The following is a 27,432-nucleotide window of genomic DNA, read 5'->3' on the forward strand; positions in this document are numbered from 1 at the left end:
CAACATTCAACTTTTAAGTTACAATTACTTTTGCTTCTAACACAAACTGGTCATTTGTTGACTTCGATAACTCACCGTTTGTGTTACTTAGCCTTCTTTCATCAAAACTCCTCATGCAGCAGTCAAGGCTTTTTCCAACGCCTCCTCTACTACTCCCCAACTCTGTTGTTCAGCCGGGAGGGTCATGGGCTGATTTCAAGTACGTTGAAGGTTTCTTTCTTCATCTCACTCGGTTTCAGTTTTGGGACGCTTATGGCTTCCCGAAAGTGGGGGATCCTCGCATGGCTCTCTCTCGATCTTCGTAACTGCTTGGCCTTCCGACTTCCATCGCCTGGTTTGCATCAGCCACAAAAGAGCTGTTCCTTCTCGTACCCAGACTCGCTCAGAGTGTGCCTGTACGTGCCACCTTTTATTCGTCTGAACAGGAGTGTTAACAAGTGGCAGGTGTATATAGTTAGGATTACATGCAGACTCTGCCTGGCCTCATTACAGGCACAGAGCCAGTGTATGTCAGTGGAGGTAACCTGCCTGACCTTATTCCTCATCTTCTCGGCTCAGTAGTGTTGTCAATGTAACGTGGCGAGGAATTATGAGAGCTGTAGTTTCCCATAAAATAAGCAGGGATAGTGGTCAAACCATGGTATTGTGCTAATAGTTGTGATGTCAATGGTAGCATTCGCTGTGAGGATCCAGTCCAGGATTCACCCTTTGATGTGGGTAGGTGAGTCTATCAGTTGGATACAATTCATGTCTTCTAAGGCTAGTGCTATGGCAGATGCTTTAGGGTCTGATGCATCATTGAATCCAAGATTGATGTCACCCAAGATAATGAAGTTGGTTGTTAGTTCATTAGTGGCGTGATCAAGAGGGGGATATCGAGGTATCCCCCCTTCATAAAGGATGAGAAGGTAATATTGTTCAATAACAAGGAGATAAAATTCCCTACTTCGTTACTTCCCTTAATTTAATGTTTTACCTGTAATGAATAGTCAGACCGCTTTGGAAGAGGACACCCATAGCGCTGTTTTTACAATGCTCTGGTAACCACACTTGAAATCCCAGATCGGAAAAGTGGTGCAGCGGTCGAGTGTAGACCGCGATCAAAATCTAATAAAGTCTTGAACATGAAACAATATTAAATACCTAGATATGGGAAAGAACAATGACTTCCTGAAGTAATCCAAGTCTTGGAAGGTCTGGAGAAGGTCTCTGCGATGAAGTCTTGAATCCAGAGGTTTGCAAGTTGTGCTGTCTTGTTGGCCGTGTCATTAAATAGAAGATGTTTACGCCTCACATAATCCACAATGACATCTTGAAAGGGAATGAAGTGGATACAGTGATCCGCCATCTTGGAATGGGCAATACATTCGTGATTCCAAGAGAAGCGGATCAAAATTATAGGACATGATCTAACCCGAACTGTATTTCGGTGTCCAAGAGGGTTGCCATAACCGACCAAGTAATATTCTACTGTTACAGGCTGTGGTCTTAGTGTCAGGGAGGAGATTCCTGGCAGAAAGGGAGCCATGGGCCAGATAGGGAGTGATGAATGAGAAGGAGTGATGGGCCAAATAGGGAGAGGTGGGTTAGAGGGAGTGATGGGCCAGGAAGGGGTAGATGAAGAAGTGGGAACAAAAGGCCAGATAGGGAGAGATGAGTGAGAAGTAGGGAGGGGCCAGATAGGACGAAGTGGGGGAGATAGAGTGATGCAATGGACCAGACAGCGAGAGAGAGAGGAGAGAGAGCGTTGGGCCAGATAAGGAGAGATGGGGAAGAGGAATGAATGAGACAGATGGGGAGAGACAGCAGAGGGAGAGCGATGGGCTAGATAGAGACAGACTGTGGAGGAGCGGTGGCCCAGGTAGGGGAACATGAACGAGAGGACACAGCTAAATAGAGAGAGAGAAGGAGAAGAAGCTATGGACCAGAAATGGAGCGACGGGTGAGGGAGCGATGGACCAGAAAGGGAGAGACGAGGGAAAATGAGTCATGGACCAGATGGAGAGAGATGGTGGAGAGGGTGCTGTAAGGAAGGCATGGTACCAATAGTAGACACAGACACGATGGATACAAGTTTCAAAAACCTTTATTGGGTAATTTGATTGGGCTGTTAGAATTCCTAACTGGCCCCAACTCCCGAATGGAGTAAACCGACCATTAAATAAATAGCAAACAGCCCAAGTCAGTCTTAGTCAAAATAAAAAACCTAACCTTGCCCTCCTTCTCAAAATGATGAATGTGATTAGGGAATACATACGGAAAATAGTGGCTCAAAAGAAATGTCAGAATGGCTTTAAATGACAACTCCCTTCCCCACGTTCAGCAGCACCGGGTCTAGAGAGTTTCCTAAAAAGTATTGGTGGATGGCACAGTTCTTTCAGTCTTGCACACTTTGGCTTACTGGTACAATTTAACAATTCAGGCTTGGGCTTCAAGCTTCTGGTAGTTCAATCACTCCCTTAGGCTTTGTCGCCTTGTCATAAATATACAGTTCCACTTTTGACTTTTACTGTACAGGCTACCCTTTATCGGGCTGGAGCCCATATTTTACTTCGTGGGGGTTCCCTTCCCCACGTTCTGTCTCAGGTGTCTTTTTCACTGTTGAAGACTTTCAAAACTGCAATGATTTTATGTAGACCTCCGCATGACCACTTCGACCTTTCTCTCAATAATTCTACAATCCACAATCTTCCTCCTCTTTCAGGCACAATCTTCCTGCCTTGTGGTACTTGTAGTTTCTTATTCTCTTCGGTTTGCGTTCTTGGCCTCTTTCATAGTTCATATAGTTTGCCCTCTTGGCATATTCAGAGTTCACATACTTTGTTTTTCATTCATTCACGTTCTTTCGGGATTGTGATTGCTTTCTGGCTTTGGTTCGCAATTAACTCAGAACGTTTCACAGTGACTTTCACAGGGACTGTTGCTGTACTTACATCTTGGGCCTGGGATACTTTGGGGCATAACGGGGGCATGGATCCTTAAACTATTCTCTTTAAGTTCCTACAGACGGCCAATGATTGGTCTTGGGTGGGGCCGGCCCTCAAAACATAAGATCTAATCAGACAAGCATTGGTACATTCCTAGCAACATTGGAGTATGCTTGATAACTTGGAATGCCTGTGGAATGCCCAATTTACATCAATTTTGGCCGAACATTAGGGATTTGAGAGCTGTGTTCCTCTCTGCAATTAATGCGTTTCTGAGATGAATGTTAGCATAATAGAAGTTTAGTGCAGGTTGACAGAGACTGACATCCTGCCACTATTGCAGCTATAGCACCCCACCCTCATGATGCACAAGAGAATCCATTGAACACAACACGCCACCCTCATTATATACAAGATACTCTATGTGTGGCTACATCACCCCACAATACTACAATTCTCTCCTTTAATGATATGCATGAGATGGTGTTTGAGGCTACATTAACCCACCCTCATGATGCACATGAGAATGCATTTACCACATCACGCCAGCCTCATTATATGCAAGATACTCCATCTGAGGCTACGATACGGATCATATTGCCGACAATATTTCAATGCTCTCCTTTAATTATATGTATGTGTACAGCACCCCACCCTTATGATGCTCATGATAATCCATTTAACACAACACACCACCCTCATTATAAACAAGATACTCCATTTGAGGCTACATCACCCACCATCATGATGCACACAAGACTCCATCTGAGGCCTGAGGATAAATCCAACACGTCTTCAGCGCTGTGATGAACAGAAGGCCCTGCCTGATCCTACATCACCCCACCCTCGACTCAATCCAGCCTTGCCCCCATATCTCATCCTAACCAAGATGTTGGCTTCGCTCCTGTTGCCCTTATTGGTATATTCACTCAGTAGGTCAGTATAAAGTTTATTTCGGCAGTAAACTACAGACATAAAAGTACATCATATAATGATATGATAAGTTATTTATAACACGCTTAATACGCAGAGGTTTCTAAGCGCAGACCCAGGGACCGAACCTGTCTTGCTCCGTGTCGTCTTGCTTCCAAGGTGAGCACGTTGCCACTGAGCTATAATCCCGAGACTATATAAAACTTGCTTAAAACATAAAAACCTAATACAATCTAAAAATATAGTAAAAAGAAAGAAATATTCTCTTCCGTTAGTAAAAATTCGATTCCGTTTTAAACTCTGAAATTGTATCTAGATTGAAACACAGATTTCAGACCGCTGGTTTCCTTCAGGGGTCATCGGGTGGGGTCTCAAGCTTCAAAGGCTACCATAGCCAGGTGGATCGTTTCTTGCATTGTGGAAGCTTACAAGCTCCAAAACAACACAGTGCCCAGAGCCGGCCCTAGGGCATGGCGGGCCGGTGGCTGCCCGGTGTGACCTGCCATTAGACACCCGCCACGCAAGCTCAGGGGAGTCTTTCAAGGTCTCCTCTGAGCTGGCATGCAGGCGACCTATTGAAATGAAATGCTCTCTGAGTGCATCTAATAACAATAGGGCAACTGCAGTTGTCATATTCCATAGAAGAAGATGGTCATTGTGGCGCCGTTGGGCCCAATCACGGGTGGCGGCCATTTTTTCTCCCAAGATGGCGGCGCCGTCCGAGGGAGGTGTTCCAGTCTTGCAAGAGTTGCGGGCTGTGGAGGCTCCTCCTCCTCAGCAGAGATCCGGATATCTTACGGCAGGCACAACGCTCGAGTGCGTTGCTACTCTTCCCAGTCAGCGCTTCGTAAGTTCGTCCCTAGGCTTACCACTGTTTGTATTCTCATTTACTTCTTACTAAATCTTCTTCTGTCTCTGTTTGTATAGAAACCTTCTTGTTGCACTCCAAAGACAGAGATTCCGCTTTCTAAACTCTATTTACGGGTTCCAGTGCTGATCAAAACAGATCCCTCTCCTTTCTCCGACAACCGCTTCCATTCACACCAGGTTGAACCGTGTACACACCTTGATTCGAGTCAGCTGGTTCGCTCATCTCCCAGCCGCATTGTTCATAAGGTTTTTGCTTCGATTCAAATCTGCTGCCAGGTACCCTTCTCTCCTTCTCTTCCTCGTTATTTAGAACTACCTGCCCGCACTTCCTCCCTTCTAGTCTCCTCACGTTTCCTTTTATATATATTAGGCTCCCGAAGTTACATCACGTTATCCACGAGTCATCACTCTCAACGTTTCACAGATGAAATCCGAACGGATACAATCTTGAGGCAATATAGATCTCAATCCTCTTACACTGGTAACTATTAGGCTAATGACATCCGCTCCTACTCTGTGTTAAGCACATACTTACCTTTCTCTAATCTGTGCCTTTCTTATTTTTCTTTATGGAACCTGCATCCAGTCACCTGGAAATGTGTTAAAGACTTGCCCTTACCTGCTCACAGAGAAGACTTCCAACAACTGAGGCGGACAGGGTTTTCTTCCCCAGAGGGTTTCCCTGGGGAGTTCACTCCTTCCTGGTGTTAACTATCACGGGATAGGAGGGGATTCCCCCGGGGGGGCTTCTCATATTCCACCCGTCCAGGCTACAGGATCAGGTCAGTGGGTGCATGTTTATAGGGAAACATAATTATAACTGGAAACGAAAGAAACTGAACAGAATCATTACAGTTAGCAACGCCCAAAAAATATATATAGAGATTATCTTAGTCTCTTTTTTCATATTTACTTCCATTCGGTTTCCAGGCATAATTGTTCTTCCTCTTACGCTCACACTGAGATGGATCCGGCTCAACAACAGCAATTATTGGCGGCGGTCCAGTCACTAACGGCCGAAGTCCAGGCACTTAAACAAGAGAATGCTGTGTTACGGCAACACATGGGGAGGTCTCCTAGTTGTTCCGAGCTACCTCCTGGACCTTTACCAGGGGGACGCTTTGATGGAGACCCGCATAAACTGAGAGAGTTTTTAGAATCTTGCACAGTGCAGTTTACGTTTAAGACGGCATTCTTCCACACTGATAGGGATAAGGTGGGACACATGATTGCTCACCTTACCGGTCCCGCTCTAGCCTGGGCTACCCCTTTAGTCACTTCAAATAATCCAATATTAGATTCATATCCCGCCTTTGTGAATAGTCTTAAGACCATGTTCGGGAGGCAGGAGGTCACAGTATCAGCTCAAGAACAACTATTGGATTTCCGTCAGGGTTCTTTGGATCTCTTGGTGTATATTACCCGTTTCAAACAATTAGCGGCAGGCACAGCTTGGGCAGATGACGCCTTGATTACGCTTTTTAGACGGGGCTTGAATGAGGAACTAAAGGATGAGGTCTCTAGAGTTCCTCGCCCCCCTAATTTGGCCGAATTAATATCCATGGTTATGCAGATGGACTATAGAATTTTGGAAAGACGTCAGGAAAAAAGACGGCAAAAGCATTTTAGGTCTCAACCTGAAAGGTCAGTCAACTCCCCTCAGGGACACTTATCTGACGAACCTATGCAAATAGGAGCTGCTCGGGGTCCTTTGTCCACTGAGGAGCGGCTTCGACGTCGCACCTTAGGGCTATGTATGTACTGTGGTTCCAAGGAGCATTCTTTACAAAATTGTCCGATAATTCTCTCCCGGAAGCAGGGAAACGCTCGAACCCGACCGTCAGGGGAACCGCGGTTAGGGAATCAGTGAGCGGTTCCCCTTCTTCCTCCATTTCATCCAATGGTACTGACGTCCCTGACACCTCTATGTTGGTTCTTAAGGTTACTTTTTCTTGTGATTCTTTGGGTTTGGTTGAGGTTCCCGCATTGGTGGACTGCGGGGCAGCAGGCAACTTTATTGATGACGTTTGGGCGACTCAATTTAGAATTCCCCGTTCTTCCAAATCTATGGCTATTCCCGTTGAATCAGTTGATGGGAGTCCGTTGGTCTCAGGTCCCATTAAGGAGCAGACAGTTCCTTTACAGATGTCTATAGGTAATCATAGGGAAACCATCACATTAGACATTATCCGAACTGCCCATTATCCGGTGATATTGGGTTTACCTTGGCTAAGAGTGCACAACCCCTACATCAATTGGTCAGCGGGAACATTTTTTCTGGGTTCTGTTCACTGTCAAGCTCATTGTTTTATTCGTGGTACTGGTGAACTACTTTCTGCCTCGTCACACGAAGGGGAAGGATTAAGAACCACTGTGCTGAATCAGATTCAGGGGATTCCTGAACCTTATCAATCTTTCCATAAAGTATTTTCTAATACTGAATATGCTGAACTGCCACCTCATCGCAGGGATGATTGTGCCATTGATCTACTTCCGGACCTCCCTATCCCATTCGGTCGCTTGTACGTACTATCTGCAAGAGAAAAGGAGGTTCTTAAAGAGTATCTTCACAAGAACATGCACAATGGTCTCATTGCCGAATCCACCTCCCCTGCAGGGGCTTCCTTGTTTTTTATTCCCAAAAAAGACTCTGCTGAACTCCGACCTTGCATAGATTTTCGCGGATTGAACAGGATTACGGTTCCTGATCGTTATCCAATGCCCCTAATAACTGACATCCTTGAAGCCATAAAAGGAGCCAAAATTTTTACCAAGCTAGATCTGCGAGGAGCCTACCATCTCATCCGCATCAAATCAGGTGATGAATGGAAGACGGCTTTTCGGACGCCATTTGGTCATTATGAGTATCGCGTGATGCCTTTTGGATTGTCCAATGCTCCGGCAGTTTTTCAGCGCTTTATGGACCATTTATTCTCTGACATTCTCCTGCATTCAGTTATTGTATATCTCGATGATATTTTGGTTTTTTCTAATACTCCCACTGAACACATTGGTCATGTTACGGATGTTCTCCAGCGCCTTCTAGACAATCATTTGTTCTGTAAGCTGGACAAGTGTGAGTTTCATCGAGACAGTGTGGCATATTTGGGCTTCATTCTATCCGCTCAGGGGGTTTCTATGGATCCCCGGAAAGTTTCTGCTATCCGAGACTGGGCTTCTCCAAATTGCGTGAAGGATATCCAACGTTTCCTGGGGTTTGCCAACTTCTATCGGCGATTTATTCCCAGATTCTCTGAGATCATCTTACCGTTAACGGCTCTCCTCAAGAAAGGGGTTCCATTCCATTGGTCCAAACAAGCAGAAGAAGCTTTCTCCTCCCTGAAAGACTGTTTCATGACCGGGCCCATTCTACTCTCTCCGGATCAGGGAAAACGATTTATTGTAGAATCGGATGCCTCCCACTTTGCCCTTGGAGCTATCCTTCTTCAAGAAGATGATCAGGGGGTGGAGTGTCCCGTGGCGTATATGTCCAAGACCCTTTCTCCTTCAGAACTGAACTATACGGTCCTTGAGAAGGAGTTACTTGCCATCAAACGGGCTTTTGAGGAATGGCGACATTTACTGCTAGGAGCCCAATTTCCGGTTGAAGTTCGGACTGACCACCACAATCTTCGAGCCCTTCAGAATGCACAAACTCGCAATAGCAGACAGGCCCGTTGGGCTCATTTTTTTTCTCCATATGAGATCGTGTTTACTTTCATTCCTGGCAAAAGTAATCTAAAGGCTGATGCCTTATCTAGGAAAGAATCTACTGAGTGGGCTCATTTCCGGCCCGAACCTTTATTTCCCAATGCTCGTTTTGTGCATGTGATATCCAGTTTTCTTCAGTCCGTAGCAAGAGCTACAACCGTTTTCCAACAGGCTAACCCTGACCTGTTTCGGGCTTTGGGACTCACGGTATTTCAAGACCGTGCTTACCGACATCAGAAACTGTTTTTACCCTCAGCTGAACTCCAAAAATCTGTTCTTACAATGTGTCATGACTCACTCATAGCTGGTCATCGAGGAGTCAACAATACTACGGAACTGGTCCGCCGCAACTTTTGGTGGCCTAGTCTTGTGGAAGATGTTAAACAATATGTGGCTGCCTGTACCGTCTGTTTACAATCAAAGGCACCTCGAGGTTCCCCCTTAGGTCTACTCACGAGAATGCCCGTGCCGATTCGTCCATGGCAGATCATTTCCACGGACTTTGTGGTGGACCTTCCTAATTCAGCAGGATGTACGACCATTATGGTCACTATTGACTATTTCACTAAAATGGCCCACTTCGTGGCCTTGCCTCGAGTACCTACCGCAGCACAGATGGCAAGGATCTTTATTACACATATCTTTTCTGTTCATGGCTTGCCGGATACTATCGTTTCGGACAGAGGTCCCCAGTACACGTCTAGATATTGGCAGCAACTGTGCAAAATGCTTGGTGTTACCCGCGCCTTGAGCTCGGGTTTCCATCCGCAAACCAATGGACAAACGGAACGATTGAATCAGACCCTTGAGGGCTACCTTAGATGCTATGTTTCAGCATCTCAAGACAATTGGACGGAGTTATTGTCGTTGGCCGAATTTGCTTATAATAATGCGCATCACACATCCTTGGGATCCAGTCCTTTTCACTGTTCCTATGGATTCCATCCTACCTGCTTCCCTGTGGAGGTGTCGTCTGCATCTTCTTTTCCGGATGTAGTCTGTCTGCTGCAGGATATCCAGCAGGGTCATCAGAAGGCTCTAACTTCTCTTCAGAATGCTCAGGAACGAATCAAACGTTTTGCTGATCGCAGACGCTCTCCAGCTCCGGTTTTTGCACCCGGGGACAGGGTGTGGTTGGCCTCTCGTTTTCTTCCTCGACACCTGGTGCCTTCTAAACTTTCTCCTAAGTATTTTGGTCCGTTTCCTGTGCTTCAACGTCTGGGGGAGACAGCCTATCGTCTACGTCTTCCTCCTTCTTGGTCCAGGATTCACCCGGTATTTCATGTTTCTCAGCTTAAACAGGACGTGGCGGATCGCTTTTCCCGTCATCGGTTGGCTCATCCTCCTCCTGTTTCGACTCCTTCGGGGCCGGAGTTTGAAGTTGCCGGCATTTGCGATTCCCGTTACCACCGGGGTCGTCTTCAGTACTTGGTGGATTGGCGGGGGTATTCGCCGGCTGAACGGTCCTGGGAACCGGCTTCTGCCGTTCATGCTCCACAACTGGTTCGCCGCTTTCATCGTTCTCATCCAGGCAAACCGGGTACGTCAGCCCTTTGGAGGGGGCATACTGTCATATTCCATAGAAGAAGATGGTCATTGTGGCGCCGTTGGGCCCAATCACGGGTGGCGGCCATTTTTTCTCCCAAGATGGCGGCGCCGTCCGAGGGAGGTGTTCCAGTCTTGCAAGAGTTGCGGGCTGTGGAGGCTCCTCCTCCTCAGCAGAGATCCGGATATCTTACGGCAGGCACAACGCTCGAGTGCGTTGCTACTCTTCCCAGTCAGCGCTTCGTAAGTTCGTCCCTAGGCTTACCACTGTTTGTATTCTCATTTACTTCTTACTAAATCTTCTTCTGTCTCTGTTTGTATAGAAACCTTCTTGTTGCACTCCAAAGACAGAGATTCCGCTTTCTAAACTCTATTTACGGGTTCCAGTGCTGATCAAAACAGATCCCTCTCCTTTCTCCGACAACCGCTTCCATTCACACCAGGTTGAACCGTGTACACACCTTGATTCGAGTCAGCTGGTTCACTCATCTCCCAGCCGCATTATTCATAAGGTTTTTGCTTCGATTCAAATCTGCTGCCAGGTACCCTTCTCTCCTTCTCTTCCTCGTTATTTAGAACTACCTGCCCGCACTTCCTCCCTTCTAGTCTCCTCACGTTTCCTTTTATATATATTAGGCTCCCGAAGTTACATCACGTTATCCACGAGTCATCACTCTCAACGTTTCACAGATGAAATCCGAACGGATACAATCTTGAGGCAATATAGATCTCAATCCTCTTACACTGGTAACTATTAGGCTAATGACATCCGCTCCTACTCTGTGTTAAGCACATACTTACCTTTCTCTAATCTGTGCCTTTCTTATTTTTCTTTATGGAACCTGCATCCAGTCACCTGGAAATGTGTTAAAGACTTGCCCTTACCTGCTCACAGAGAAGACTTCCAACAACTGAGGCGGACAGGGTTTTCTTCCCCAGAGGGTTTCCCTGGGGAGTTCACTCCTTCCTGGTGTTAACTATCACGGGATAGGAGGGGATTCCCCCGGGGGGGCTTCTCATATTCCACCCGTCCAGGCTACAGGATCAGGTCAGTGGGTGCATGTTTATAGGGAAACATAATTATAACTGGAAACGAAAGAAACTGAACAGAATCATTACAGCAGTGCCTATTAAAAAATGTGGTGCTCTCCCTTTGCCCCCAATCCCCTGCCCCATGATTACGGGCGTGCGGGGGAGGGGAGGGCCGTCACATTTTTCATTTGCTGCCCGGTACTGCAGCTTCTGAGGCCGGCCCTGCCAGTGCCTAACGGCTTACATGCTCACGATGCTTTATGTTTTGATGGTAACAACATTGTATTTGACATGGGGCAATTAAGGGCAGGTTTTCATTGACACAGTAGGACCACTATATATCCTAAGTCTACAGCTCCCTCTAGCGGTGACAACAGGTGAAGAAACGCGAATTGGCATTATCCTTATATATCCTAAGGCAACAACTCCCTCTAGCGGTGACAACAGGCGATGACTGCATCGGACAAACATACATCTGGCATTTTATTATATTGCTAGATTAGATTTGAAAATGATAAAGTTTAAAAAATAAAATCTATTGCGTAACTCGTTATATTTGTAAAGTGTGGTGACCCCACTGACCTGTACCCCCAATATATATATATATGTATATATATATATGTTAAAAATGAGCCAGACGTTCACATACTCTTCGTTCCTGTACAGCGCCAGGGCGTGACCGGTGAAGTCCATGATGTCCTGCCCCAGGTCGAACTTCCTGTAGACCTCACGCATCGTCATCCGCTTGGCGTCGATGTCCTGGTGTGTCTTGGGGTCGTGCTCCTCAAAGTTCGCCACAAAGAGCAAAAACTTCCGGAACCGTCGCTTTTCAAAAATGCCCATCAGGTCTGAAAGAAAGAAATGCATCAGATGTGCAGTCATCGCTATGTACACTGAAGAGGCGGCGTGGTTGCTGTTACAAAGTTCTAAATAAATAAATAAATGCATACATACATACATACACATACTGAATACTTTACAAAAGAGGTCAGGTAGTATAGTGCTCTAGCAGTCAGGCATTATAGTGGCCTAGGCACACAGATAGTGCCGTACCCTAAGACTTTATGTAGCAGTCCTTTTCCAGGCACTAATGTGGAATAGTGACCTGTAGGCCCTGGCGGTATTGTGGCCTAGATAATCATGAAATATGATATCCTAGCTGGTCAAGAACTTTCCTTTCCTGGTAAAGGGTTGAATATAGTGTCCAAGTTGCACAGGCAGCACGGTATAGCTGCTTAGGAAGTAGGAATTTCATTTTCCTAGACAACAAAAGGGTGTACATTGACCTAGTTGGTCAAGCATGTTCCTAGGATCACTAGTACCCTGGGTTGCAAGGCAGCAGAATATCCTAGGTAGCAGAAGCTCTTGAATAATAGGCTAAGCATCCTGGACACAAAATGTCCCAATCACCCAGAATGTTCTGTGCCCTAAGCACACAGGCAGTATAATGCCATCAGCACTCAAGCTGTATTGCTTCTGAAGTGCTCAGGCAGTATAGTGCCTATTGGTGCTGTGGTATTAATAAGCTTAAGGCACTCTGCAAGTAGAGCAGCGGAGGTGCTTAGGCAGTGAAATACCCTAATCACTCAGGCAGTTTCAAGTGACTTCTCAGGGTGGTGCCTAAGGCAGTACAATGTGCTAATTGCTCAGGTAGTATGATGTCCTAAGTGCTTGGGCATCGTAGTGTGTGCTCGGGCATTATAGTGCCTGAGCTCTCGTTTATTTTTATTTCTATGTATTTATAGAGCGCCAAAGCCCTGAGGCATCCAGGCGCTATACAGAAAACAGCATGGTATAACAGCACTGTGGTGGAAGCTTCGTGTGCAGACATGTTCCACAATGTCATTTTCGTTCGATTTACACTGTGTCGTGTTTACCTAGTGTGACAAGTGTCCAGCATTCTCAACAAAGCACTTGACGTCTTCATCAAGGCACTGGAAACCCAATCAATTACTGGCCACCACTTTGACCTCCCTGCCCCCGTATTCATTTTGGTCACAGCGTTAATAGACCACCTGGCGGTAGACCGAAGCATTTTTAAAAGAAGCAATGACAACAGTTTGGGCTTTTGTATAGGCATGGGAAAGGCAAGTAACAACAGCCGTAGTGATATTAACTTGTCATTGATGGTAGCAACCAGGTGCAAAAAGATGCCAGTCATTGGGCATTTAATAGCTGTGCCTGGGAAATGCCTAATATGTATACATAAGCCAAAACAGTTGTGTGTTTTTAACAGGACTTCAGTGAAGGACACGCATACTGCTTATAAATCGAGTGGCTGAAGGAAGACCTGGTTAAGACATTTGTATTATACCAGTAGCAGGTTTACAACTCCAATTAAGTTATTAACTCTCAGAAGGCTGCTTTGAGAAAACACTAGCAGGCTCTTTGAGTGCAATGTTTGATGGTAAGAGTTAATTAAAGCAAGCTGAAATAGTTCCCATGAGGAGGTGTTGTGGGCAGGGAGGGTAGGAACTGGGTGGGAATGGTCATAGCATGACCATGGGCAGTCAATGAGTGGGCGAATAACCAACTCAACAACTACAAGGTTTGTGTCCCTCCTCATATGCCAGTACTGCCTAGCTGTATAATGCAATAGTTTTGGTGTATAGGTGTCGCAAGTGCCACCTAATAGCCCACATTTTTCTATGTTTGTTTATTTTTATGTGAATGAGTGAAATGTTTGGTGCAGAGCAAGGGAAGAGGTGAAGGAGGATAAAGGCAGGTTCGGGTGGTGAAAACCCCTGTTTTACTAACACAACCACCAGGACGGGAGTGGGTGGGGGCCCAATAGCTGTTATTTCAGCATTTTGGAGGCTACACCATTTTTCCACCGAAAAATGTTAATTGAAAGATTTTATGGAATTATGGAATTCAGCACTGGACAGCTCCCTCTGACTCGTGTAGTATTAGGGAGTAATTTCAGAACGGAAGACTTTTATTTTATTGCGGGTTTAGGCGGGACCCCCAATAAAAAATAAAATAAAAGTCTTCAGTTGACTCGCTGACACAAGACAATGGCACCCGGCAATGGATCCCCATATGTAGCATTAATATCAGTGTGTATAGCGGCAACAGCCGTAAGGCAATAAAGCACTGTCAACCGGACGGTGACAAACTGCTGCTGGAACGGAAAACAGTGTATAAACAACCGATATAGTGAGAAACACTGAGATCAATATATGCCCAGAAAAAAAACCTTTAAAAAGCTTTTTACAGCCTGGAAACTCGCTTCTGCCTAAAGAGAATGCAGAAATTGACTCCAGATTAGGAAGCATGGTGTAGACATGAAAAACATTCTTATAACTCCTGTAGGTAGAGGACAGATACATTTACATAATGCTAAGAACCTTGCCTTTCTTTTGCCAATACAAAACTGCAATATGCAGAATTAAGCTTGCATATGCTTTATTGCAACTACCTATAAGAAGCCATGAAAACACATAAGGAACCTGTAGGGTGACTGAAGTGAATCAGGTTGGAAAGACAGGCCTCCGACGCATGGAAGGGGAGACACGATCCCTGCAGCACGAGGTGCAGAGCTGGTGTTCACAGCCAAGGAAAAAGGCGGTTGGAAAATTCCTGGTTCCTGAGGCAGCAAACCACCTGCAAGAATTCAGAATAAATCCTCATAATTGCAGACAGAAGGACTTCATTTTTTTTTCGGTCCTCTTACACGTGAGCCAGCAGAACAGGACAATGCTCATTCACCCGTGGTGGGAAGAGAAGCTGTTCGGAGCGAGACGGAGTGGAATGATACAAGTGTTACCAACCAAAACTGCAACCTGCTGGCACTCTCTCAGGCTCAGGTGATCAGACAGTGGGAACAATATGGAACACACAGCCCTCCATGTTCCTTCCCATCACTTGGAAAAGGTACACTCAGCTCTGTGACCAGGCAGGGTCCCACGCCTGGGAGGACCCGCTCTAGCCAATCCAGAAGGCTTAATTTGTGAGGTGGTGTAAAATGTTGCACAGGCCAATGTAGTTCGTTACATTTAGGGGTAGCCTCAGGCAGAGCCTGCTGATATGGGGGACCAATAACCCACTAATGTATATTTCTTATATATATAGTTAGCCCAAACCGATCTATGAGGACACCCCGTAGGTTTTTGGGGTGGACCTGATTTTTGTGACGTCATACATGCATATAAACTGTGACACAGGCTCAGAGGCTGAGAGAATGCTGGAAAAGTATTTATCCTGTATGATCCCTGTCTGTTTTGCATAATAAAGACAGTATATGTTGCCCTATCGCTGAGTCTTCCGTTCTTGCGGTGGGGAGATTTCGGTGGGTCCAAGTTTATATGCTAAAATTCTGGATGAATGCTGTGGGATCCCGTCCGCAAGTCCTTAACACGTAAGTTCAATCCCATTCCCTCTAAAACCTCCAGAATCCTCACCCCAGCTATAGGCAGAGCCATCACACTGGGTGGCTAGCCATGCAAATGATTTCTTGTGTTTCAATCTATGCATGGACTAGCCTCCCTTAATCCTTCTACCGGAGCTCGGTCTCTTGCACTCGATGTTCCCAGGCCTGCTTCATGACTGCTTCAATCTCTACCCAGCCACCCAGTTCTGCCTCCTGCTTTTGCTCCTTTGCCTTTCTTGAACCCCTTAAATTCTACCCCATACCTCCACGAAATGAAGGACATTCCTACTGTGAGTGAGTTCACATCGCCCTCAAGCACCACCTCCTCTGCCGGGAGGAAGGGAAGCCCAAGCCTCTTCTGGTGCTATCACCCCTCCACTCACCGTGGCCCTGCCACCACTGGATTGCATATCTGTATAGAGGTATAAAAAAACTGTATACCGAAGATGTTTTTAATATCTGCATGTTGCTGCACAAAAATTTGATCAATAGGTTTAGAATTAGTCTTCACTACTGGCATTGCATTCGGCGAACTTCCACCGTTTTTCAGTCTGTCTGTTGCTTCATTGCAGAAGGGAATCAGCCATATGAAAATCAGCATTGGTATTGCACGCAGTGGCAGCAGCCCAGCCCAAACTGATGTAAATCAGCATTGATATTGCCAGCAGTGGCAGCAGCCCAGCCCAAACTGATGAAAATCGGCATTGGTATTGCACGCAGTGGCAGCAGCCCAGCCCAAACTGATGTAAATCAGCATTGGTATTGCACGCAGTGGCAACAGCCCAGCCCAAACTGATGAAAATCGGCATTGGTATTGCCAGCAGTGGCAGCAGCCCAGCCCAAACTGATGAAAATCAGCATTGGCATTGCCACCAGTGGCAACAGCCCAGCCCAAGCTGATGTAAATCAGAATTGATATTGTCACCAGTGGCAACAGCCCAGCCCAAACTGATGAAAATCGGCATTGGTATTGCCAACAGTGGCAACAGCCCAGCCCAAACTGATGAAAATCAGCATTGGCATTGCAACCAGTGGCAACAGCCCAGCCCAAACTGATGTAAATCAGCATTGATATTGTCACCAGTGGCAACAGCCCAGCCCAAACTGATGAAAATCGGCATTGGTATTGCCAGCAGTGGCAGCAGCCCAGCCCAAACTGATGAAAATCAGCATTGGCATTGCCACCAGTGGCAACAGCCCAGCCCAAACTGATGTAAATCAGCATTGATATTGTCACCATTTGCAGCAGCCCAGCCCAAACTGATGAAAATCAGCATTGGCATTGCCACCAGTGGCAACAGCCCAGCTCAAACTGCTAGTCCTCGCCCCCTTTGCATGGAAGAACAAGCAAACCCAGACATGTTTCGGCCACGTCATAGATTGTCTGCGTTGTTCCCCAACATCACCCGGTTTTATGCATTACCCACTATAGTTCCTCCAACATAACTTTAGGGGTGACTGATGATTTACCCCCAACAGCACAACTCTTGTGGAGTGCTACACCTTGACCCAGAGGCATTCTCAACCAGGCGCAGGACATACCATTGTCAGAGCAAATTAAGCCATTTCAGTAGGCGCGCACTTCGTGAGCGAAGAACCCAGCTTGTCTAACCAGATTTAAAGCTAAAGTAGACGAGGAATGACCAGGATTGCCAGACCAAGATACTGATGACCAAAACACAATAACAGTTCTGCTGCAAGGCCATCAGCTCTCTAGTCGACGTATTGCACTTTCTTGTAAACAAATAAATGAACACATAATTGAGTTCAGGTGTGCCTTTTTTGCATGCATTAAGGATTAAGAGAACTCTCCTGTCATCTGGAAACTGCAGAAGTTCAGTTCCCTAAACTGCACTGGTAGGGGCAGGCTTTCTTTACGTGTCTGAAACTATGAGCTGCCTGGCATTTTATATTTTCCCGAGCAATTAAACAGATCCAAAATAACTATCATCAGCAAAGCACTGGGCAGATAATGGACACAAGATGGGGTAATACCTGGCCCTTTCAATTGTTCAACGCAGTTTTTAGCAAAACAGGCTATCAATCACCTTCTGTTAGCCATGTGGTGTGAGACATGCTGTGTACTCAAGAAGTGAACTTTTGCCCATATAGGTACAGGTGGAAATGTCTGCAGCCCCATAGGACTGTGATGGCCTCCTTCTCTATGTGTAAGTATCGCTGTTTCATTGGTGTCAGAGCTTGTGATGCATACGCGATTGTCCTGACCTCACCATTGTGCGACGGCTGGACCAGGATGGCTCCCATTCCGACAGGGCTGGCGTCCACATATAGTTCTGTTTGTAGCATGGCGTCATAGTACACTATGGTAGTGTCCGTCGACTGTTCGAAGGTGTCTTGACAGCAGGTGTTCAAGTCCCACTTAGTGCTAGCCTTGGTCAGTTCCCTCAATGGTCCCGAAATTGTTACCAGATTCGGGATAAACCTGCTGCATTACTTTGCCATGCCTAGGAAGCTGCGCACCTTCGTTGGTGTGGTGGGAGGAGAGGCTCTTTTGATATCTGCCACCTTGAGGGGGTTAGCGGACACGCCATTGCTGTTGAATACGTATTCAAAAAAGGTAATTTCTTCCTTCAGAAATTCACACTTTTCTCTGTGGATGGTGATTCCAGCCATTTCCAATCTGCCAAGTACCAATTCAGCCTGTGTAGGTGTTCCTCTTTGTTGCTGGCATGTACGAGGATGTCATCACTGACGTTTAGTACTGTGGGTATCCCTTGGATGACTTTTTGGATTGCTTGATGGACTACTTCCGCTGCAGAGGATATTCCGAAGCTTAATCTTTTATACTGTCTCAGGCCTAGGTGGGTCGAAAATGTTGTGATATATCTTGAATCACGGTGTAGCTTCAGCATTTAGGTCTAATTTGAAGAAGAACCGGGACCCTGTGAGGTCTGTCACAATTCTGTCCAACGTGGCGGTGATGTGCTGTTCTCTTCTGATGGATGCATTAGGTAGGCGCATGTCAACGCAGGTTTCCACTTTCCCAGGTTGTTTTGGCCTTTTAGTAACAACCATGGGGTAACCCATGGTTGTTACTAAAAGGCCAAAACTCTTCTTCTCAACATTTAAAAAAATGACATGCCGTCAAATAGCGCGGTTAGGTGGACATTCCTTTTCAGTTCTTGCCCCCTCACAGTGGAACGCTCTACCTCTGATGCTGCATGAGATTACTGATCATGCCCGGTTCCGTAGGGTTCTGAAAACGCATCTGTCCTAGCTGTCTTTTTTTACTGGCTTACCGGTTTGCTGCTTCATAGCGCCTTGATGCCTTCTGGCCTATGCTCGCATTCTTTAAGTACTTTACGGTACCCAGTCATTTTACCGAAAATAAATCAGAGTGGTACGTTTCCCCGAAAGCCAAAATACCATTTTAATTAAATATATATATGGTAGTGGGGTAATGGGTTAAAATGGGTGGGGATGGGGTTGTGGTGGGGTTAAAAGGATCGAAAAACAGGGGGCTTGGGCAGTAACCCGTCCAATAATAAAAAATAAAAAATAAATTCTGTATTTGTTCGGTATTTTGAAGAGAATTTAAGTTCCCAAGCCGGGAACTTACGTCCCCTGCACACTATCTAATATCTGGAATACCAGACCAACAAGTAGATATATCTAAAAAGTTAATTTTGCTTAATCATTTCAAGGATGTCTGTAAATGGTAATGCATAGAAAAAGGTAATTTGTTTCAAAACAATGACTTTGAATCAGATAAGGTTACAAGAAACATTCTTCATTGTTTATTCTTGATGTTGAAGCTGTGGAAGGCCCAACGCGTTTCGAGTGCTACAACACTCTTCATCAGGGGCAATAACAAAGGTTTCTAGGAAAAAATATATATATAATATGTACATTAGGAATATATTTACACCAACAACATTTGTTCAACAACATTTCCATATAACTCATTTTAGATCAGGATATGTATCACAATAACCCATGACATACAAGGATTACTTATGTAGCAGAACGTATGACATTTTAAATATACTGAGTATACTCTAACCCACAAGAGGACGACCTGTCCCTCGTTAATAACTGTAGAGACTGATGGCAAATTCACTAGGTTAATAGTATCTTCTCTGCTATGATCGAATGAGGAAATATATAGAAAAAATATATATAGAGAATAACTCCTAAAAGTCAATACATTGAAGTTCTAATATGGTAAAGTGAGCAACTGTGCAACTATTTAGAGAATCTAACCTTGTGTTTTTTTTAAAATGGGAGAGGTACTTCAAGAGAACGGGGGTGGTCTGGGACGGGAAATCCAGTCCTAGGTCTAAACAAGACAGCGGGTCTTTTGATGGTAAGTCCTTATCTGTAGAGATGAACATCAAAAGCGTCTATTTAGACAGTTATGTGTGGCATAGTTGTGATAGAATAAGTTAAGCCAGTAATGAGTCACTTACAGCGGTAACGCGGTTGACCAATATCAAGGATAGCTGAGGGGAAGTGGTAGTCAATGACCGCAAAAGGTATGGAGGTTGTTCAGGACTGGAGCGCTGAGAAAAAGTAGGTAGAGTCTCAGTAATGGACACAAGAAGTGAACAGGGTGTTCGAAAGCTTTGTTGTAAAAAAACTTGGGTTGAGCCAGTATTGGAAGCTTAAAATTCTTACCTAGTGTATGACAGTGTGGCACACATGGAGACCAGCTGCCGAAGGGTTGCTCGACTCCTTGGCAAGTGCCGCCACTGTTTATCAAGTAGTCAGCAGTGTGACGTAATCACGTGCTTGCGTGTGATACGTCATACTGTGCGCTGAGCTCCAGGCTCAGATGGATGAAAGTTAGACACAATGGAATCTAATTAGTCTCCTCTGAAAGGATGCTCTACAGGGGCAAGTAGGGCTATAAGAGCTAAATCAGTTGAGTGAAAAGAGAAAAACAAACCGCGGCGTGTTTACAATGTGACGTCATCACGCAACTGCGTGAATGACGCAACATGTAAACAAACCTAGTGTCGGGGTGAAGGAAATGTTATAATGTGACCTCTAGGGGAATGGCAATGCCCAATATGTGCATAACCCTTAATGGTTGAAATTAATATAATTCATGCGAGGGTCCGGAATCCAGATGGCTAAGCTTATAAAAATCATATGGATCAACATCCACGTATTTAAAGTGTCATGAATAATATACAACTAGAAAACTGGAGTTGTAGTTGTAGTAATAAAAAATAGTTGATACTAATGGTTAGGTACATTCTTATAATGCAACCAACCAATGCCATTCTGCCCACCCGTTTGGTTCACAGTCTAGTAAAGGGAATATCAATTGTACAGATTGTATATTACCGGGATGGAGTCAACAGAATGACTGGATATGAATAAACATTTAAAACATTTTAACATTTCTATTCAACTGTCCAAGTTAGTTGGTTCACAATCTTATAATCTGGTTATGATAATTCTAACCAATAATCACATCAAGTGTTTTTAAAGAGACATTGATGAAGATGCATGGAAAGAGAAAATTTAGTGTAGGTGTTATTTAAATGAATGGACCTAAATAGTATTCTTCATTTAGACCGAGTGGGGTCATTGCATCTAGTCTATGAATCCAGTACAATTCTTTTTGTGCCAAAAGTTTGGGTAAGTCACCTCCTTGTTGGAGGGGGTGTAATACTTCTAGTATTGCAAATCTCATTTGCGAGATGTTATGCTTATTGTCTCTAAAATGCCGGAATACAGGTGACTTCACATTTTTTGTGCGAATCTGGGACTTATGTTCAGTCCATCTTTCTTTAGCTTTTCTACTGGTTTTCCCAACATAATATTTCCCACAGGGGCATCTAATGGTGTAGATGACATTTTTGGAATCACAGGTTGCAAAGTTTTTTAGGAAAATCTTTTTACCATTGTTCGGATGTCTGATGTGATTGCCTTTGATGATGTTCGAGCAGTGTTGACAATTTAGGCACGGAAAAGTGCCATTTCTTGATGGCTTCAAAGTCTTTTGAGTAGATATTTTAGGTCTTTCAGCTTTGATTAGCATATCTCTGAAATTCCGTCCGTCCTCTTTGTATGCTAGCATTGGTCGGACTGGAAAGAGACGGTTGAGGTTAGGATCCGATTTTATAAGATCCCAATTCTTAGTGATGATTTTTTTGACTTGAAAGCTCTGGGCAGAGTACTTCAATGTGTAGACCGTCTCTTTCCAGTCCCCCCAATGCTAGCATACAAAAGAGGACGGAATTTCAGAGATATGCTAATCAAAGCTGAAAGACCTAAAATATCTACTCAAAGGACTTTGAAGCCATCAAGAAATGGCACTTTTCCGTGCCTAAATTGTCAACACTGCTCGAACATCATCAAAGGCAATCACATCAGACATCCGAACAATGGTAAAAAGATTTTCCTAAAAAACTTTGCAACCTGTGATTCCAAAAATGTCATCTACACCATTAGATGCCCCTGTGGGAAATATTATGTTGGGAAAACCAGTAGAAAAGCTAAAGAAAGATGGACTGAACATAAGTCCCAGATTCGCACAAAAAATGTGAAGTCACCTGTATTCCGGCATTTTAGAGACAATAAGCATAACATCTCGCAAATGAGATTTGCAATACTAGAAGTATTACACCCCCTCCAACGAGGAGGTGACTTACCCAAACTTTTGGCACAAAAAGAATTGTACTGGATTCATAGACTAGATGCAATGACCCCACTCGGTCTAAATGAAGAATACTATTTAGGTCCATTCATTTAAATAACACCTACACTAAATTTTCTCTTTCCATGCATCTTCATCAATGTCTCTTTAAAAACACTTGATATGATTATTGGTTAGAATTATCATAACCAGATTATAAGATTGTGAACCAACTAACTTGGACAGTTGAATAGAAATGTTAAAATGTTTTCAATGTTTATTCATATCCAGTCATTCTGTTGACTCCATCCCGGTAATATACAATCTGTACAATTGATATTCCCTTTACTAGACTGTGAACCAAACGGGTGGGCAGAATGGCATTGGTTGGTTGCATTATAAGAATGTACCTAACCATTAGTATCAACTATTTTTTATTACTACAACTACAACTCCAGTTTTCTAGTTGTATATTATTCATGACACTTTAAATACGTGGATGTTGATCCATATGATTTTTATAAGCTTAGCCATCTGGATTCCGGACCCTCGCATGAATTATATTAATTTCAACCATTAAGGGTTATGCACATATTGGGCATTGCCATTCCCCTAGAGGTCACATTATAACATTTCCTTCACCCCGACACTAGGTTTGTTTACATGTTGCGTCATTCACGCGGTTGCGTGATGACGTCACATTGTAAACACGCCGCGGTTTGTTTTTCTCTTTTCACTCAACTGATTTAGCTCTTATAGCCCTACTTGCCCCTGTAGAGCATCCTTTCAGAGGAGACTAATTAGATTCCATTGTGTCTAACTTTCATCCATCTGAGCCTGGAGCTCAGCGCACATTATGACGTATCACACGCAAGCACGTGATTACGTCACACTACTGACTACTTGATAAACAGTGGCGGCACTTGCCAAGGAGTCGAGCAACCCTTCGGCAGCTGGTCTCCATGTGTGCCACACTGTCATACACTAGGTAAGAATTTTAAGCTTCCAATACTGGCTCAACCCAATGTTTTTTACAACAAAGCTTTCGAACACCCTGTTCACTTCTAGTGTCCATTACTGAGACTCTACCTACTTTTTCTCAGCGCTCCAGTCCTGAACAACCTCCATACCTTTTGCGGTCATTGACTACCACTTCCCCTCAGCTATCCTTGCTATTGGTCAACCGCGTTACCGCTGTAAGTGACTCATTACTGGCTTAACTTATTCTATCACAACTATGCCACACATAACTGTCTAAATAGACGCTTTTGATGTTCATCTCTACAGATAAGGACTTACCATCAAAAGACCCGCTGTCTTGTTTAGACGAAGGACTGGATTTCCCGTCCCAGACCACCCCCGTTCTCTTGAAGTACCTCTCCCATTTTAAAAAAAACACAAGGTTAGATTCTCTAAATAGTTGCACAGTTGCTCACTTTACCATATTAGAACTTCAATGTATTGACTTTTAGGAGTTATTCTCTATATATATTTTTTCTATATATTTCCTCATTCGATCATAGCAGAGAAGATACTATTAACCTAGTGAATTTGCCATCAGTCTCTACAGTTATTAACGAGGGACAGGTCGTCCTCTTGTGGGTTAGAGTGTACTCAGTATATTTAAAATGTCATACGTTCTGCTACATAGGTAATCCTTGTATGTCATGGGTTATTGTGATACATATCCTGATCTAAAATGAGTTATATGGAAATGTTGTTGAACAAATGTTGTTGGTGTAAATATATTCCTAATGTACATATTATATATATATTTTTTCCTAGAAACCTTTGTTATTGCCCCTGATGAAGAGTGTTGTAGCACTCCAAACGCGTTGGGCCTTCCACAGCTTCAACATCAAGAATAAACAATGAAGAATGTTTCTTGTAACCTTATCTGATTCAAAGTCATTGTTTTGAAACAAATTACCTTTTTCTATGCATTACCATTTACAGACATCCTTGAAATGATTAAGCAAAATTAACTTTTTAGATATATCTACTTGTTGGTCTGGTATTCCAGATATTAGATAGTGTGCAGGGGACGTAAGTTCCCGGCTTGGGAACTTAAATTCTCTTCATTGTATTGTGCAACCAAGGTGTCATGGTTGCCCCTCTCTCCTCTGCACCTCATACTTGATAAGCATTTTTTCTAAACACCTAGTGTCCAAGTTGACTCTTACTATTTACAAATATTTTTCCTCACTAGGGTGTGCCATAGTTGTCCTATCTTTCCCTTCTTTGTTCGGTATTTTGACCACTCTGAAATGTAATGTACCACTCTGATTTTACATACAACCTACTTCACCATTACTATCTTCCCCCTTTAACATCCAAGACACACACATGGACAAGGATGCCCCCTCCCACTTAGACCGAGTAGTCCCCAGCTATCATTGGACTTTCATTGCATAAGCCTGTAGGAAAGGGCAGACATAGTACATGGCGAAATCGCCTACTCACCAGAAGTCATGGCCTCCGCCTCTGTCGAGGGCACCTTATGGATCTTTCCAGACTTGTACACAAAGCTGCCTTCGACCACTTTAAAGTCCAAGTAGCGCGTCACTTCCGTGTACAGCAGCATCTTGACCAGCTGGCCTTGTGGGGCGTAATGAAGTGTGGGAGCCGGGGAAGAAAGGAACAAGGAAGTGTGTTATTTATTAAGAGAAAGCATATAGTATGATGTCAGTTCAAAGTGTGTTATCCTGGAGTGAAAGCTGTATGACATGCTGTCTTGGGAGGATAGCTCAGCGGCAACGTATCCCCCTTGAAAGCAAGACATCGTGGAGCAACACAGGTTCGATCCCCGGGTCCGCACTTAGAAACCTCTAGGCATTAAGTGCTTTATAAATAACATATCTTAAACCGAGGAAGATTGCTGATGTTTTGTGCATACCCAAACACAGACTGACATTAGAAAGTGAGCATGGTTTTCAAGTAGTGCTGCCAAGAGTGAGCAATGAGGCAAACGTCTTTGTTCTGTGGAATAGACAAATGACCAATACATTACATTTGATGCACCCTTATAGCCAGTTAAACCATGTCCAAGGCTTTTTTTTAAGAGTGTACCCTGTACATGCTGCTATGATCTGCGCGGGTTTATAGTCATTGCATCGAAAACGATGCATGGAAAATAAAAGCATCGACATTCTATATTTTACATTAAAAGTACATATCCATGGATAACGCCATCGAATTATAGTCAATGAAAAGGTAATTCGATGGTAGTGCTTTTCGTTGAATATAATTCGATGGTGTGGCATTAGATGAAACTATTTCCGATGAAATGACTAGATACCATCTGTGCATGATCTGCAGGGCGCAGGTTCTAATCCTGGCAAAGCCAACTCACTCAGAAGTACTTCAATGAGTGCCAACTTTGGTTGGGTAATGATAATTATATATAAAAATATCTATATCTAGCACTTTGATTAAAGTGCTATATAATGAATAGCATGCTATCATGGCACTCAAGTCCACAATACAGATTTCAACATGGCAAGTGACCAATACATTCCCCAAATAAAGGTGACCATGCAACTCAAGTGGTGCTGTAGCGAACGCGCAAACCTTATGCACTACACTGAATGCAGAATTCATTGATCAACAGCTAGTCTGCAGTCACAGAGGCACAGAGGGCCTGATTCATGGAATGTTTTCCTATGGGATTGCGCCATTATAAAACACTTCCATGAATCAGGCCCAGAGCGTAATCAGTGCACTATACAATATCATGATGTGAAAGTTATGTTGTGTTAAAAATACACACTGACTTCTTTGCATCAGGCAGGCAGTTGTGGGGCCTCTCCCGGGGTGGGGTCCTGGGCAGGTGTGATGGACTCAAGATGTGCTTAAGCGTTCCCTTGATTTGTGGAGGCTTTTTCGACCAGACAAAGTTGATTCAACATCCACACTTTAGCAGAGAGGAAGATCAGAGAGTAGCAAGCAAACTGACAGAAGTGCCTGCACCAAGAGATGTTTGTGTGTGGGTGAATGCAAGGAGCACGCATTTCAGAGGGGAGAAGGTCAGAACAGAAACACGCTACCTGCAAGGGCACAATTTGAGATGGACGGATTAAAAGGACTTTTTTAACTGTAAAGACCTGTGATCCGAATGAATCACTATTTTATGTTCGACTAATGCTGAGCAAAATAGAAATGTAGACCCCCACGATTCAGTTCGATCTGTAGCGAAGGTTCGGGGGACTGGGCCACGGTGTGAAGGGTTCAGTACTCTAGCCCTAAGCGCTTGATGAACTCTTTTATATTGACTGAAAAAGGCTCATGGCCATTAGTGTAATACAGGAAGAAACATGTTGCATGTCCCTCTAACCTTGTGACTGTGTATGGAATATGTATAAACAAGTACCTGAGAAGCAAAATAAAGAAATGGATCATAACAAGACTAGGGGATTATACTGTGGCCTGTGCTATTATGGAATAGTAAACTAATACATGTTAAAAAATCTGTTGCCCAGGAAATTATCCTTCAAATTGTAGCAATCCATGTTATATCTATAAAAGGTTAATATTCTTTCAGAATGAATGATTTATCCAACTTTTCGAGAACAGTTTATAACAACAATATGTCCCTTTACCAGGTCCTTCTACCCAATATGGACGGTTACATGTGATTATGTGAAATCACAAAATAACTAATCCAATTACAACTAATACCAAAATAACTCATTCCAAAATAATAACAAATTCTTTTTTCTTTGTTTGGGTGGGGGTTCTCCCCAAAGGACCTCCCCACTTTTCTATTCCTAATACTTTTCCCCCACCCCCAAAATCACTATCTCCACTCCCAACCCAATTTAATTTTTTTTCCCAAATTCGTTATTTTGGAATTAGTTATTTTGGATTCGTTGTAAATGGTTTCGTTATTTTGTGATTCCACATAATCACTGCATACCATATGGACTGGTCCCACAGTATGTGTCGCTGACAAATCTACCAGTCTTTATTGGGCTTCCTGGAGCCTATTGTTGGGAGGTATTGCTTTGAAAATAATTACTTTTGAAATATATGTTCTCTCTTTGTTGCTTCGAAAACATTATGTTTAGAGTATATATGGTCCCAAAGCCAATCGCTAGTATACACAGTCTTTAAACGTAATGATCTTTTCGGTTCACCTACCATTGGCCATGAGAAACTTGGGTGCCAGGTCGACGTTCCACTCCCTGCCTCTCCCCATTGTTTCAGAGGCTGCGATCGAATGAAACATTTTGTACAGCTGCAGAGAGATATGAATTCAGAAAAAGGATCTGCACGGTTGCCAAGCGATTCAGTAACATGGTCAGACATTGGGAAGAGCTACACTGGATCCGTAGGGACAAACAGGGTGCAAGCCAAGGAACGCCTTGAAGCCCGCCCTATCACCCACAATAGAAATACCAATGTGTTCAATCTCTGTTCATCTATTACGGTTA

At 44.1% G+C, this 27,432-nt stretch overlaps 1 protein-coding gene across 2 annotated transcripts in view; it reads right to left on the reverse strand.

Moving 5' to 3' along the window:
- The window catches only part of LOC138566244 (rab GDP dissociation inhibitor alpha-like), a 398,413-nt gene that overhangs the window by 120,306 nt on the left and 250,675 nt on the right, over positions 1-27,432 (reverse strand). For both annotated transcript variants that reach the window (XM_069643321.1, XM_069643322.1), the window contains exons 3-5: positions 27,140-27,236; positions 24,464-24,598; positions 11,668-11,866 (exon numbers count right to left, since the gene is read on the reverse strand). In XM_069643321.1, the coding sequence (XP_069499422.1) occupies positions 11,668-11,866; positions 24,464-24,598; positions 27,140-27,236 (431 nt within the window). The remainder of the gene's footprint in view (positions 1-11,667; positions 11,867-24,463; positions 24,599-27,139; positions 27,237-27,432) is intronic.

The sequence above is a fragment of the Ambystoma mexicanum genome, chromosome 2p, assembly GCF_040938575.1.
Source record: "Ambystoma mexicanum isolate Mex_15411 chromosome 2p, UKY_AmexF1_1, whole genome shotgun sequence".
In the NCBI taxonomy this organism is placed as follows: domain Eukaryota; kingdom Metazoa; phylum Chordata; class Amphibia; order Caudata; family Ambystomatidae; genus Ambystoma; species Ambystoma mexicanum.